The sequence below is a fragment of the Anolis sagrei genome, chromosome 3 (genome assembly GCF_037176765.1).
Source record: "Anolis sagrei isolate rAnoSag1 chromosome 3, rAnoSag1.mat, whole genome shotgun sequence".
NCBI lineage: Eukaryota > Metazoa > Chordata > Lepidosauria > Squamata > Dactyloidae > Anolis > Anolis sagrei.
The window spans coordinates 228,125,987-228,142,538 of NC_090023.1; the positions used below are offsets into that span (position 1 = coordinate 228,125,987).

General features: G+C 38.4%; 1 protein-coding gene across 3 annotated transcripts in view; it reads right to left on the reverse strand.

The window, feature by feature from the left end:
• The window catches only part of LOC132770706 (glypican-5-like), a 445,124-nt gene that overhangs the window by 309,365 nt on the left and 119,207 nt on the right, over positions 1-16,552 (reverse strand). For all 3 annotated transcript variants that reach the window (XM_060767937.2, XM_060767938.2, XM_067465942.1), the window contains exon 3: positions 8,849-9,543. In XM_060767937.2, coding sequence (XP_060623920.2) covers positions 8,849-9,543 — 695 coding nt within the window. The remainder of the gene's footprint in view (positions 1-8,848; positions 9,544-16,552) is intronic.

The following is a 16,552-nucleotide window of genomic DNA, read 5'->3' on the forward strand; positions in this document are numbered from 1 at the left end:
TATTGAATATGAGAGTTATGTTTAGTAATGTCAAAATGAAGTAAAGTCTCTATATAAATAAAAAATTATAGGGCTAGCCCGAATAAAAGTGTGAAGCCAGAATGTCAACGACACCTGTCTGTAAGGGTTAGTTCACTGGTGAACATGGAGATGGAGATTGGAATATCCATGCTCATTTGATTATAAATAAATAACATGAAATTAATTAACAAGGAACAATTTACAGATAAATATTATCAATAATTTATTGTCCTTTTTTTCCTGGGAAGCACAGTTTTGGAGAGGGCTTGGTGATTTCATTGTTAGAGCCAACCATGTTTAGAAGTAGAACATCCCTCCAAAATCCTCCATGTTAGTGGAGGTGGCCTCAAGGAATATGATCTTGTATTGACATATTGAACCAATGATCGCCAATCTTAAACAAATGTCATGACTTACTTGACCCTTGTAATCCAATATTTTATTTGACAACTTTTCCATCAACCAGGAGTCCCACACCACTTTCCACAATGTTTTCTACTTTAATGTTAAGTGGAGTGAGGGGAAGCAAGTTGACAAAAATGTTGTTGATTACTAGGGCTGTTCTATTAAGTCTTAGATTTACAGAAATATTCCCACACTGTAGCATAGCTGCACTCAATTTCTGAAAGTTAGCACATTTAAATCACTGATTTTTATTTCCTAGTTGAAACTTTTATACTCAAGGGGAAAACTTTGTCAAGCTAACTTTCTCATGATTCAGCTGCTTTTTCCATAGAAAATTTAGAGTTTGGGAAAACAAAACAAAGCATTTGGGGAAGCTGTAATCTCAGTAAAATCCCCAAAAAGCAGTTCCATTCCACTGAAGTATACTCGTAAAAGACAATCTGGAATCCTATTTACAGTATTGTTTCCTGTGTTTGACTATAGCTCCCTGATGTCAAATGTGAGGTTTGTAAATCAGCCAAATCCCTTTTGATAACATGGCTTTGAGAATTATGGCAGATAAAGACTGAAAGGCCATAAGCAAGAGAGGAAGACACAGATGGGTTTGGGCAGAAACCAGATAGATGGGAATTAGGTGTACAGGGATGAATATATCTGCATGACATTATAATGCAATATGACAGTACTTTAAACTGTTATGGCTCCATGTATGACAGGTTGGGAATTGTAGTTTGGTGAAGCATTTAGAATTCCCTGCTAGAGAGCTCAAGCACGTTTCCTATAGCACTAGAACTTTTTCACAGGTGATTCTAAGGCCCCATCTACACTGCCAGATAAAATCCAGATTATCTGCTTTGAATTGGATTATATTAGTCTACATTGTGATATAATCCAGTTCAAATGAGATAATCTAGATTTTGCCTAGCACTGTAGATATGGCCTAGGTATCTCATGATGAAACCATAATTCCGGAATGGAACTTAAATTGCTGTTAACTATGTTGTGTGGTACACTTAAGATATAAGTCAGATCCATACAGAAGGGTGCATACACAGGTGGCATTAGAAGGTATACAGTACCAGAAGTAGATGTGAGGTCAAAAACAGGATGAAGTCACTATCCAAGGAAGCAGTTAAGAAAATGAGTAGGAAGAAAACTGGCTTCACACTTTTGTTCAGGATAAAAGCTACAACAATTACTCATATAATACAGGGAATTTCAAAGGAAATTCCTACTAAAGTCCTTGGTTTGGAATGGGGCATCATGTGGAGACATCATTTTCACCACAGTAACCATCAAAATACAGCACCTTGATTAGATATAGGAAGCTGACACTGTGAGTAGGAGAACTTTACCTCCTCAACCAGGTGGGGATTTAGTTTTTAGAGGATGTAGAAACTAAGCCTTCTGCCACAGTGAAAGAGCTTCTTTTTGACACAAATATTTCGAACAAGAGTAAGATAGAAAGATAATTTTTCTACTTTCACATTTTGCAACTGGATTTTTAGGGCAATCTAATAACATTTTATGATGTGCTCACTGAAGTCACATTTACTCAGCTACAGGTTGTTTGACTTGATTTGGAAGAATGAATGAATGATCCATTTTAAAGTTTTCTCTCTCTCGAAATTATGTGGTAAAGGACTGCAAAATGACACAGGTTAATTGCGTCTCACTTATTTGCTCAATGTAGGTTTCACAGAACCCATTTAAGATAAAGAAAGAAAACTTAAAAAAATAATCTGATAGAGCAGTGTTTCTCAACCTGGGGGTTAGGACCACTGGGGGGTTGTGGGGCGGGGGGGGGGGGTAGAAGGGTCAACAAAGACAATCAGACAGCACAGTATTTTCTGTTGGTCATGGGGGTTCTGTGTGGGATCAATTCCTTTATTGGTGGAGTTCAGAATACTCTTTGATTGTAGGTGAACTATAAATCCCAGCAACTACAACTCCCAAATGTCATGGTCTATTTTTCCCCAAATCCACCGGTGTTCACATTTGGGCTTATTAAATATTCATGCCAAGTATGATCCAGATCCATCATTGTTTGAGTTCACAGTGCTCTCTGGATGTAGGTGAACTACAAAACTCCAATGCCCACCAAATCCTTCCAGTATTTCCTGTTGGTCATGGGAGTTCTATGTGTCAAGTTTGGTTCAATTCCATTGTTGGTGGAGTTCAGAATGCTCTTTGATTGTAGGTTAACTAGAAATCCCAGCAACTACAACTCCCAAATAACAAAATCACACACACACCCCCCAATCCACCAGTATTCAAATTTGGGCGTATTGGGTATTTGTGCCAAATTTGGTCCCTTGAAAGAAAATACACCCTGCATATCACATATGTACATTACAATTTATAACAGTAGCAAAATTATAGTTATGAAGTAGCAATGAAAATAATTTTATGGTTGGGGATCACCACAACATGAAGATTAGGAAGGTTGAGAAACACTGTGGTGGAGCATACCAGTGTTCTGACATTTGAACAGTAGGCTTGGGCGGTTTCGTTTGTTAATTTCGTAATTCGTTATTAATTCGTATTTAAATTAGCTTACGATCCGATATTGAGCCATGCAGGAGTAATTAAAAATCGAAACAATTTTTTCAATTTATTTCGTAATGGTTTTGAAATTGTTTTGAAATTGTTTTGAAATTGTTTTGAAATTGTTTCGAAATTGTTTCGAAATTATTTCCGTATGTCTGGTGCAAGTTTTAGGGTTGTTGTTTGTTTTATCAGTGATAAAAAATAAATTATCACACCAACAGTCAACAACAGAGGGAGAGGGAAGCTTCAGAAGTTCCCCCTGTCCCATTTGGAGGGTTTTTTAGCATATTGCGCAATCGCGTCCGCCATTAATGAATCGATTCGTAATTGTTTTGGAATTGTTTCATAATTTTATGAAATTTCGTATATTTTGAACTTTTTTAAAGAAAAAAATTGGAATTCTTTTAAAAAAACGAAAAGCAAAACCCCCCTAAAAACGAAACGAGTTTAGAACCAAATTTTTCCGTAGTTACCCAAGCCTATTGAACAGCACTCTTATTTTGAGCATTTGTTTTAAAAACCTTTACCACCAACAAATAACTGAAAGGTCCCATGCACCGTAACATAATTTCCTAACTAAACAAGCAGGTATGGTCAAGAATGACGAATTATTGAGAATTTCTACTTTTTCTTTAATCTGATTTTATTTTTTTAGTGGAAAAGCATGCCTCTGTGCTCTAATCATCTCTGCTCTGGTAGCTAAACAAATAAACAGGAGGCGAGCCAAGCTCAATTTTCTTTACAATTTTATAACTGTTTGTAACTTTGTTTAAGATCCAAAGGAAACCAGCACAAATAAAGTATACAGCAAGAGTGACTAGGAGGAACTGTCACGCAAAGTAGACAGCCTCCACTGTCTATGTAGATTTTTTTTTGCTTCAGTTTTGTTTTCACAGTTCAAAAGCTTTACAATTGACTTCATCCAATGCAGAAAACATTTTATATATCTACTGGGAACAGAACAAGATTATTGAGCTTGATGACATAATTATGTCAACTACAAAGAATTCTGGGATTATAGCTGTAAAGAAACAGGATTGCAAACCTCTCTGAGAACATTCATTTAGATGGGAAAGAGCTAATGACTCCATTAAAACAAAAGTAATGCTTTCTATATTTAAACTTGCTTATACAGGATTTAAGCAAGCGTACAAACAATGTTGTTTCTTGGAATCAGTATTTCACAACCATTAGTAAGCTTGGAAAAATTCTCCCTAAGACTTTCAACATAAAAAATGTTTCCTCCAGAACCAAAACAAAAGAAATGTCAAAGAACAAAGGCAGAGTACCTATATGTATCTTTTGGAAGAAATGTGATCAGAAATTCCCATGATCGAGCAAATAACACAATGTTTATTTTTCTGAATCTCCTTACTTTATGAATTACTTATTTAGAAGATGTAATAAGTTAAAATGCTATAAAACTAATTCTACATTAGAAACATAGCTTAGCTGCTGGAGACCCGGGGACAATTGACAGTCCTCTTTGATTGATTGGGTCCATCTTACCTACCAGTGTTAATGGAAAGAAGACTCAAGAGGAAAGGAAAAGGCAACAGGCACAGTGATAGCTATTCTAGGTCTAGAATTCTAGAATTGAGGGATCCCTCCTTCCAGCTGACTCAGCTGCTTGATGCACATTTATCTCTTTTGCTCATTGTTGCCCACTCAGCTCATGCTTCTATATGTGCCTCCTTCTCCTTCTTCAAGAACTTTATCACATGTGGCAGGCAAACTGGCATTGCATCTGAACCATCACCTTTGATGATAGTCCCTCTAAATCTCGTCTGCAAAACATGTGCCCCCCCCCCCCAGGTGTTTTGGATTTCAGCACCCAGTATTCCTGACCATTGGACAAGCTGGCTAGGGCTTCAGGGAATTAGAGGCCAATACACCTGGAGGGCTACAGGTTGTGCATGGCATGTGTATACTGCTACAGGGTTTTCCTTATACATAACCTTGGGGATCCACCTTGTTGTTGCCTGGCTGAAGGGAGGGGTACAGACCAAGAGCCTAATATCTACTCATGAGGATCTGGAGTTCTGACCTCGAATGTAGAATTCATGGTTGAGGTATTATGGATGTAAATAATATTTAAACACTTGCAAAAATAGTAGAAAATATTTTTCAAATATAGAAGAACCCTGATGTGAAGAATTTTGGACTGAAGTGAATGTTTGCAATTCAGGAATTATTTCATGCAAAATTCACGCACTTGGCAAAAAAGCTGATTTTTATCCATGTGCAAACTTGGCACAATATGAATCACCAAATAATGAACAGTATTCAAAAACTGCAGTTTTCAAATATTTCCTTGCTGTGGGAAGAACTGCTAAAATTACTTTCTACTTCCTTTGAGAAGAAATAACAACATCCTATACAATTATGTTACATATTGTCAAGGGATGGTAGAAACAATCAGCAAATGACTATGACACTTTTCTCTGCTATATGCCATTTGCTTCATCAATTTACTACCAATAAACTTTACCTGATGGTATTGACATGTGTGAGTTTTTGATATCATGTTTTAGGGCCAGTATATTATTATTATCAAGTATGAGTAAGAATATTAAATATCTACAAGGGTTTCAAATCTTAGCACAATACATATTAAGGAGGAAGAGAAAAAATGACTCCCTAAAAGTGATGGCAAGTGTCAACAAGAAAGTCAACCTATCTAGCACAACACAGAATGTGTACTTTCTTCCAGTATGACACACAATTAGATTCCAGCAAATGACACTGAAAATAATGGTTGTGATTGCTGATGCTGCAAATCATGGAGGGCCTACATTAGCTCAAATAGCTGGGTGGATGCCAACACCATTGAAGAAATTGCTTGGTACATTACAGAGCTCAGGAATGGTTTAATATCCTAATGGCAACCTTTCACACATTTCAAGCAGGTAATTCAGGCTGGCCTGTAGGTTACTGGAGATTATTCCTGTAGTCCAATTTAGAGCACCTTCCTTTTTTCTTTTGCAAGTGCAGTGATCACGTCTATTAAGTACAGTAAATGCTTTACTTAACCTTCTTCCCCAAGAAAGTAAAAATAGCCAACTTTCCATTATTCACTGCCAAGTACTCAATTAGCTAAAAAGAAATTCTTTATGTTAATGCACAGGCTTCACCTAGTGATTTAAAAAATGTTAACCATTTCCTAAAAAGTCAGTATGGCTGTTAATGTAAACTGCCTCAAGGTAAATGAAAATTCCCACTGGGGGCCTTTTATTTGAAGGTTGAATAATGCCAGGTGCACAGGTTGCTTCAGAAGTAAATTTCACAGAAGAAAAGCACACTTTCCTGAAAATGATGGGACTGGGGGAGAGAAACAGTGCCTCCCACCCGGTATTTTGGGATGTATTTTTTTACAAAATTAAAGATTAATGAAGCAAAGGAATTGAATGGAATTAGAAGGTATGCAAAATGACAGACTAGAAATATATCCGCTTATCCCTATATGAGCAACTCCCCTCCCTCCCCAAAAAAAGTCAACCAAAAATTAACAGTATGAAAAGACATATAATCTTAAGCTCTCTTAACAGGAATGATTAAATAGAAATGTGTCTCCAGCTACAAAAAGTTTGCTATATGATTCAAAGCAGCAAATCACATCTGAGAGACATAAATCATAATCTATGAGCAAGTAAAAAAAAAAGAAAGATAAAATCCTATTAGTGCCAAACACATTCCCTGCCAAGAAATAATCAATAATAAATTATTGATTACTGCAACGCTCTACGTGGGGTTGCCCTTGAAGACTGCCCGGAAGCTTCCGATGGTCCAGCGCTCGGCAGCCAGGTTGCTAACGAGAGCGGCACTCAGGGAGCATACCACTCCTCTGTTGAGCCAGCTCCACTGGCTGCCAATCTGCTACCGGGCACAATTCAAGGTGCTGGCTTTAGCCTATAAAGCCCTAAACGGTTCTGGCCCCACTTACCTCTCCAAACGCATCTCCACCTATGAACCGACTAGAACATTAAGATCGTCTGGGGAGGCCCTGCTCTTGGTCCCGCCTGCGTCACAGGCGCGCTTGGTGGGGACGAGAGACAGGGCCTTTTCAGTGGTGGCCCCTCGGCTATGGAATGCCTTACCGGCAGACATCAGACAGGCATCTTCGTTGCTGGCATTTCGGAGAAAGGTTAAGACCTGGCTTTATGAACAAGCTTTTGGTTAAGCAGTGCAACCAATCAAAGGAAGACGGTAAATGGAACATAGGAATGGCACAAGGATTATGAGAACGGATCTGATTTCAACTGAGGCGTTATGTTTTGTTTTGTTGACTTGTCTTGTTTCGATTGTTAATTGTTGTGGATTGATGCTGTTGATCCTGTTTGTTGCATTGTTATGTTTTAATTGCACTGACATTGTTTGATAAGTTGTACCATGTAAACCGCATTGAGTCGCCTGTTTGGGCTGAAAAATGCGGTATAGAAATAAAGCAAATAAATAAAGCAAATAAATAAATAAATAAACAAATAACAAATTACTGTTCTTTCATGAAACTCAAAATCAACTTTGGAGCATTCACTTGGCCAGTGTCCTTTGATAAATGTGACAACTCTATTCTTTCTGCTCTGTCAATTTAAGAGGTTCAAATCTACAGCATAATTACCCTGAACATATTTTACCAATTGAGACACCACTAAATTGATACTTCCTTGCCAGTCCAGTGATGTATGGGCACGCTGTCCATCCCACAACATTAATGGACTTGCAGTGGAGACCACATCCACAATTGGAGTGGAAGCGTCGTACAATGCTTCCTTCCCAACATGGGACCCTTTCCGTGTTGTGCTGGCTCCAATGGAGCCAGCACAGATCCTTACTGATCAGGCGACACTTCCCACATGTGATGGTAGAAACGTCACCATAAGGGAGTGATGTGTAGGGAAATGGATTTGCCCTGATGCCCCTGTTTCTTTCGTGAAACGGGATCCTTCGCCTGGCTCACGTAATAAGGTTGTCCATTGCCTTCATTTGCATGTGTTTATTAATCTTTTCTATATTTTCTGGCCTAGATTTCAATTATTTTAACTTTTAAATATTGTAAAAAATCTCTGTGCTCATATAATATTTACTTTGTGGCCACAGGCAGGCCCGTAGCCAGTATTTCGTTTCGGAGGGGGGGGGGGCTAAAAAAATTTCAGGGGGGGGGTCGGGGGGCTGAGTTTCGGGGAGGGGGGCTGAATCTGAGTGAAAGAGGGTCTAGCCTAGCAAACCTTTTGTATCTTTACCCCAATACCCCCAATAGTCCAAATTGCCAATTCTAATCTAGTAGCTAGCTACTATTTGTTAGTAGCTTACAAAGTTTGTAAAATGGGATGAAGTAGGTTGGGATTATTTTTCTTGTGCCTCTTCTCCACCCTCAATTCACTTTAATCTAAAGATATGTAGGCAGCTCATCTAGCATGCCACATAATGCCTTCACATAGAAACAAAATGTTTACTTCTCATCTCCTCCTCTTTCATCCTTCTAAAGAACGAAATCAACAGCAGCTGTACCTTAGGTACTTTTCACACACACAATAATGTGCAATTTTGAGAGTCTCAGCCACACAAAAGGGCATACGTCCCAAAGTTAGAACCTGATCTGAACCGCAAAGCACCACATAATACCTATGTTGAATCTGCACTACACAACTATATTATATCATTTTCATAAATTCTTAACTGCCATGGCTCCATCTGATGGCATCACAGAAGCTATTTTTAGCAACCTTTCTACTAATAGTCTGATACTCACAAGCATTGTGGAAGGGAAGAAAGCCCTGTCAACAATTTAGTTTGGCCTACGAAGCAATAAACAATTGGATACATTAAGAGTGCTAACAGGAATTTGCAGAAAATCCAGGTACACAATACTTACAGTTGCAGACAGCTGTGGTCCATTTAATTGTGCATGTAAGATGGCCTCATTGATTGAATAGCGGATACCCAAAAGTGCCAATTCCAGATCGTGAGCTCCAGCCATTTCATTGCTGAGATGTTCCAGGGTATAAATATATTCCCTCCATGGAATATCCAATTCAGATACACTGGCAAAACAGCCCCTCATTACATTCAGACAATACCCTTCGCAAGGCCTTATTAATGTTAGGCCCTGGCAATGAGGGCAATACTGCATCTTCACAAGTGCTCGGGTACATTCCTTTGTCAAAGTCACATGCTCAGTGGCATTCAGGACTTCAGTGCCCATCCCAAGGGCTTGACTGAATACTCGGTTCGCCCTGAGAGACTTGGCTAACTCTGTAACCACTTCTTTAGAATAGCGTCCAAATGGATTTACATCTTGCCGTGTTAGGCGCAGGCATTCTGTGTACTCTTCTGATAAATCCATGATTCCTGGGTTTATTAGGCGGCTGTAAACCAAAGGGAAAAGGCTGTCAAAGAACCGGAAAAAGGCTCTTTCCACTCTGGTCTGTGCACCCAAGAGATAGAGAGAGATGTCTGTAAAGAGCTCCTTGACAGGCTCTACTGCTTCCTTCGACATGGATCTGTAGACAGTGTCAAACAGGGAAGTTGTATGGTTCTCTGCAAAGCGAAGCAAGGACTCAAAGGCCGCTGCAGAAAAGGAGATATTAAAAGGTGAAGAGAGAAGTCAGTTCTTTCTTAGCACCCACTTAGCACCCACAGAAGCACAGATTATAAAACTGTATGATTATACATTGCATCCCAGGTAGTTTACAAGATTACTGACTATTTTGTTTCTGCTCTAAAGATTACAATGCTTGAAGAATGGAAGAAACTAACTGATTTTGATACTTTAAAATTGGTGGTGGCTTGCAGTTCAGTTGTTGCCTGTTATTGACAAGAGAGTAAAGGGTCTTAAATATTGTCAAGACACCGGATCTTATCAGATCTTAGCAAGCTAATCAGGATCAGCCCTGGTTAGTACTTGGAAGAGAGATTGCCAACAAATACTAGATGTTTTAGGTGACATTTCAGAAGATATTGCCTCTCTTCCAACACATATGTGCACTGCAATAGCTAACACAAAACTGGGAATTTCTTAGCCCCTTCTACATTAGGTTCACAAACATGGTTTGTACTTTAATAGACTCATGCATCTTATACTTGGTACTCCAGCTTTGAAATGAAGGAAGTGTGATGGAAGTTTCAGCAAACAGGGAAGTAGAGGAGCTACGCAAGTGGCTATATTTTCCACCACTATTTTGGACATTTTTACGAACATGATCTCAAGAATAACATTTGGCAACATTTAGGAAACCCATTGCCCGCTACACCACTTCTCCCATCATATGGGAGAAAGCGTCACCATCTGGATTCCCACCATTCTTCTCAATGAGAACATCGGAAGCTTCCTGTGTTCTCTGGGAAGCATTCTAGGATGTTGCCAGGATGCTTCCTCAATGGAGCCCCACCAGAAATTGCCTTGTGTCCTTTGATAGGATTCGTTGGGCTCCATCAAGAAAGTTTCCTGGAATCGTCCCAAAGTACATATGATGAAGTGGTCTGAGAGATACATTATGATGAAATAACCTGGCAACCGAGACATCAAAAGCTTACCTTGCTATTTCCCCTCATATCTATTAAAGAAAAGCAGAAGAAGACAACAGAACAGTGGATAGACTGAGTTGGAAAAGTCATGACTGTCTGGTCCTTTGCTGCATGACGAAACTTTTTCAGTTTTCAGTTGGCAAGGGAACAGTGCTATGTGTCTGAGTAGAGTGGCCACACCACAAGTCAAGAAAATCAGAGGGCACCAAGTTAAATCATGTGAAGCAGACTGGATATTGTTACAGTTTTTTAAAAGAGCTCTAATCATTCCAACTTTCACAATCTTTACGAGATTGTAATAATTTATAGTACTGAATGGTTTTCTAATCCTAGGAAACCTGAGGGGGGGAGGGAAATCAGATTTGTATGAAGGCTTGGTTTGCCAAGTTTCAGCTCGAGGCAGCTTTTTACAACTGAGCTGTAAAATTTGGAAAATGGGGTTTATAATGGAAAAACTGACACTGTGATAACTGTAATATCGTTAACAACACCACTCTGCTCCAATAAAACAGTTGGTATTTGCCAAGACATCTCTATTTAATTTTTTTTCAGTTGTAAGTAAAATCCAAAGAAATTTTATTTGATGGGAAAGAGGCAAGCCAGTCATTTGAAGCAAATAATATGAAATGAATTTCACCAAAGTTATACACACACAAAGACTGTCAATTCCCATGCATACATGCATATATGACACCAATCAACTAATAGTCTTATTCTTACTGTACTTTATAAAAACCGAGGGTTTTAAAAAAAATTTAAAAAACTATGAGTCGTCTTCCTAATTGTTTTTCTACTTAGAAAGGGTTCATGAAGCAAATACAAGTAAATTCCTGATATGGAGAAGTAATGTCACATATGTTGTTTTCTGTGTGTCATCAGAAGAAACAGTAAGGTTATAATTAAAGGAAACTGAACTGAAGTCACAACACATTTTGGTTAAGACTCATTTGCTATTAAGCATATGTACATACTTGAGATGCTTATGAGTCAGCATCCGCTGTTTGGCTGGACTAAAACAAATGAGAACAGCCATTTCTTTACAATCTCTAATCCTACAGGCATTTTGTTTTTCCATAGTTACAAGGCACCATGAAATGGTTTCAGACAAGCAAATTGCTGGAATGGCATTCCCAGTCTTCTAATTAGGAATAATGGCACTGTGTGCAGATGACTAAATTCTAACACAAAGAAGAATTTCCGCTCTGTTTGTACAAAGGAGACAACTTCATCTTGTTTAGAGCTTTATTAATGATATACACCCAATACACCTTCCTGGAACTCTTGATAAGCAATTTATTACTCAACCTTGTCAGAAAAACAGAGGGTGCCAGTTTTGATTAACAAATTTTGGATATTTAAAATGAGAAGTGACTAACTATGTATTCATTTTAATTAGGGGTCCTTAAATTTTTCTGAAGTCTTAATTAGACAAACTGTACCCCTGCCCAACTAAAAAGACATAACATTCACCGAGTGGTAGCGTTCGCTCATGAAAAATGTGGCATAATGGTGGTTATAGATGTTATGAAAACTTTTCTTTAAATTCACCTTTTCCAACCTACTTTGACAATCCATTATCTCTTAACATAGCCCCCACTGAAATCTTGGAATATTAAAATTAACCTGCATTAAAGGAGCAATCCTTTGGTTTCTTGTAGGATATTCCAGCAGACATAGGATATAGCAGATTTTAATTTCCTAAACCAGAGAGTCCATGCCCCCTACCACATTCAAACATTTGTGGTGCTTTTCTCCCTGAGCTCAGAAAAAAATTACAAATGGACAGAATGTAGGGGTTGGATTTCCAGTTCATGCTGCTATAGTCTTATAGCAGAAGCCCAACACCATACAATTAAATTCTCCTCATTCTGAAGAGGAGGAATTTCCACCGATTACAATGTGGAAGCAAATAAATGAGAAAACCTAACTCCCTTCTTCCTTCTTCCCAGCCTGAAGGAGCTTAGCAGAACTCTTGCAAGGAACTAATATCTGAAAATTCCAGTATCTGAGACAAATCAACAGTTCCAGTATTTAGTGTCTACCTCAGTATAAACAGTGTTGTTCCAATAAAGGTTATTGTAAGGATTATTGAGTTATTCAAAGAACAATGGTAATGATAGTTTATTATTATTGCTATTAGTCTTGGCCAAAATGTTTTGAAACAAAAAACTGGGATTAAAATGTCCTTTCCAATGTACCAATGTGTTTGTCTTCAGAGCAAATTACTTTCTTCACCACAAGGAAAGTATGTGGATTGCAAACAAGTAGCAATTATTATGTAAAACCCACTTGGTATTGTTAACCGATGTCACAAAATCAAAGCCTGTCTTCAAATGTATAGTTTAACAACGTCATCAGAAAGGGCAAAACTGGTAGCATTTGCAGATTTTTGCCCAGGTCATGCACAGAGCCATCCAGCTTCCATCAGATGATGCCAGCATGACTCTGTGGGTGAAGGGGGGTTGAGCCAGTGCATGCTGCCTCTAGGGCAACCCTGGATAGCTCCCATGTTGCTGTAGAATCCATGGGGAAGCCATGTGCATCACGCACTCATGCTTCCCCCCATCTGATTGCCCTTGCCTGGATCCAGGTGATGTTGGACATGGGGCACCAGATTACCCATGTCCCTCTATGAATCAGAGTGACACAGGCAGCCATGTGACAAGGTTGTAAGTGAGAGATAAACAAAAGGGTAGAAAGAAGGAAAAAGTTGTGAATTTCCAACAGTTTGGCTATAAAAAGAAAAAGTGGGAAACACAGATAAAATTAGAAAGAACAAGCTAAGTACAAGAAGAGAAATAAGAGTCTTGGAATGAAAAGGAAAAAAAAACTACTTGGAGAAATATTAGGTAAGTGAGAATATCATACACAAGAAACTGCTAACAAGATCTCCATAAGCAACAGGTTGACTCTTATGGGAAAAGAACTCAACTTTTTTCATCTGTTGCCCCACACACAGCTGTCTCTCAGCGATGCTTTCCCCATCACATGGGAAAGCATTGCCCTTATGGAGAGGCCCCTTCCCATGTTGGGGTGGAAGAGTCCGGTGACGCTTTCACCCTGATTAGGGGTATGGCCTACTATGGAATGCCCACAAAATATATGTTTTTGCATTCACTCAAATGTAAAGTTTTGCAATATATCAGAGGTTCAACTGAATTTCAGATAATTTTTAATGTTAGGTCTGTTTCTTAATTTTGATTCGACTAAGTCTATAATTTTAAAACAGATGGGAAAATTTTCACAGGTGCCAGTTTCTCTTTTTGTATGAAAATATAAACTTTAAAAAGACTGTAGCCAAACCTTTGAATTTTCAAACTATATATATGGAGTGCTGAATCTCTCATGAAATATTCTTACAGGTCAAAGTCATCCTGCAAGGAGAGAATCCTGTTCAAATAGTTTATCATGTACTCAGTCAGCATGCTTGACATTGCAGCTGATGTTGCATCTGTGATGCCCAAACACAGCTGATCAAACACAGCTCACCTCTGGAAACTTTACATCTCAACTGCCAGTCTTTTAAAATTAGCTCTTGGAGATGAGCCAGATCATTACAAGATTCCACACTTTCTTTGACTAGGCATGGGAAGCATAAGGAACCTCCATGCTGTGCAGCTAATGAGTTAGTACCCTGGAGAACTCATCTGATTCCTAACTGAAAGAGACAATAAAAATGATGCAATGCTTAACTCATGACACAAAAAAGATTACCCCCAAATTATATACTTGTCTCCTACATGGCAGAATTATTTAGAATACTTTAGCAGGAAGTGCTACATGTCCAAGGGAAATATCACAACCAATATTGAAAGATTTTGCTTCAGAGTCCATCCCTTGTACAAGTTGCAGATGGAGTGGATTAATTTGCTCTAAAAAGAAGATTAAAACTAAGGATGTGTTTTGAATTTTGTTTCTCAATGGTCTCACTCCACTTCAGTAGATTTAAGCTTGTTTTACACCTGTGTAAGTCATAACTAAATGCAAAGCATTTCACACCCTCTATCTTCCCTGGTAGGTGGAACAATATAAATGGCTGCATAGTTGAATCTGCAGTATTAAAAATCTTCTGAAAAGTTAGGAAAGTAGATGACCAGTGCAAAGGCAATGTTATCATTAGCCTTGATTATGACTTCTACTTATCAAGAAAAAGAGAACACAGTCTTCAGAGGAAGAAATACATTTTGGGTCTATCTATACTTTAAAAACAAATTTATGAGATGTTCAGATTGGGTGAGATGTATATAGCACAACTACACTCATATTTGTAGTGAAATATACATTTTCATGAGCAGGCTAGAGAAAGCTTGAAACTCATGATACAAAGGAGAGGCCAGCAAACCACTGAAGGGAGGGCCTTTGAAGGAGACTACTGATTATATTTTGCTTAAAATAGTTGCAAAAGGCAATTATTTTCCCAATTCTACAGGCCTTTTACTATTTATTGGGAACATGAGCAACATCAGCATTCTGACAGCAAAATAATTCTTTATGCTGGGACTGCTGCATTACTCATACATGCAGACCACATACCTAATGCCCTTTGACAAGAGAGGACCACAGTTGAAGCATCAGCAGCATATAAGGGTAGAATTGTGGAGGGCTGCAGTGTTACCAGAACATTTGAGATTATTTGGATTCAAAACTCTCTGTGCTAGCTAGTATGCTACGTGCTCCTTCTACTTGTTAAAATCAATAGAGCTGGAAGGGACAGCAAACATAATCAAGTCCAACTTTCTGACATGCAGAAAAACAGAGCTAAAGCACTCCTGAGAAATATCCAACCAACTTCTGTTTAAGAAAGACAATCCACCACCCTCTGAGAGTGCATTCCACTGCTGAATAGGTCTTATCATTAGTTATTTCTAATGTTTTAGTTCCAATTGCATAGAGAATTTTTCTCCTTGTAATTTGAATTCATAGTGTGTGTCCTTGTCTCTGAAACAGCAAAGACAAGCATGTTCCTTCTTCTACATGACATCACTTCATATATCTAAAGATAGCCATCACATCACCCATTAATCTCTCTCCCTAAATTGTATCTCACAGGGCTTCATTTCCAGTTTTACCATCTAGCTTGTCAATGTCATTCTTGAACTGTGGTGCCCAGAACCGGACACAATATTCAGGTAAGGTTTTATCCAAGCTAAACAGAGTGGACTATTGCATTTGGAAGCTATACTCTGTTTTTGCCCTAACTACTATAACATGAATCAGGAGGGAGATGAGACTTTAAAAGATAATAGTGGAGCTTCTAGCTCGATGTAGTGAGTAAGACCTCAGAAAAACATACAACTGAACAGTTTCTTCACTCCCCAGGTAAGCTATTACTTGTGCCTTCTCAAGGATTATCCAGTTTTCCAGAACATTCCAAGGTAGTATTCCATTACTTTTGCATTGCGATTCTTTGAAAAGCAATAAGCATTGGGGGACTTGCACAACAAGTAAAGCATCCTTTAATAAAACAACACATTTTGTTTAATAGTTCTCCAGGAGTCTCTGTCATCAAGCAAACAAAATTTCGACAGAAAAAAACAACACCAAGATCCAGTTTTGTTGTCCCCTCATGGTCCCCCATTTCCCCATCTAGTCCTTTCTGCCAAGTGCAATATTTGTGCTTCAAACTCTCCAGCTTAATTGATGAAAGATGGATTAACACTGAATAGGGAAAGATTCCTGTGGGCACACACATGTAAAAAGTGCAAACAGATGACATCACTGTGCTTACACTAGCCTCAGTGAAGAGCTGAAAAGCAACTGAAGCGCACTAAAGACCAACAAATCTACTAGTTGTAGAATGACCAGTTTTTAAAAAGCAGACAATTTCAATTTTTTTAATTTTTAATTTTAAATGGATGACAGGAGCAATTTCCATCTCTGTCAAAGTAATCAGAGTTTAATGCTAAAACTGTACAATATAGTACATAGGAGATAGCCATACCTGTTCTTGGAGATTGGTGGAGACCATACTCCATATGTGCCTATCTTTGGAAGCAATATGGATGATGACCAAAAAAAAGCAAAGGTGGTCCAAACATTAATAAGAGCAAGC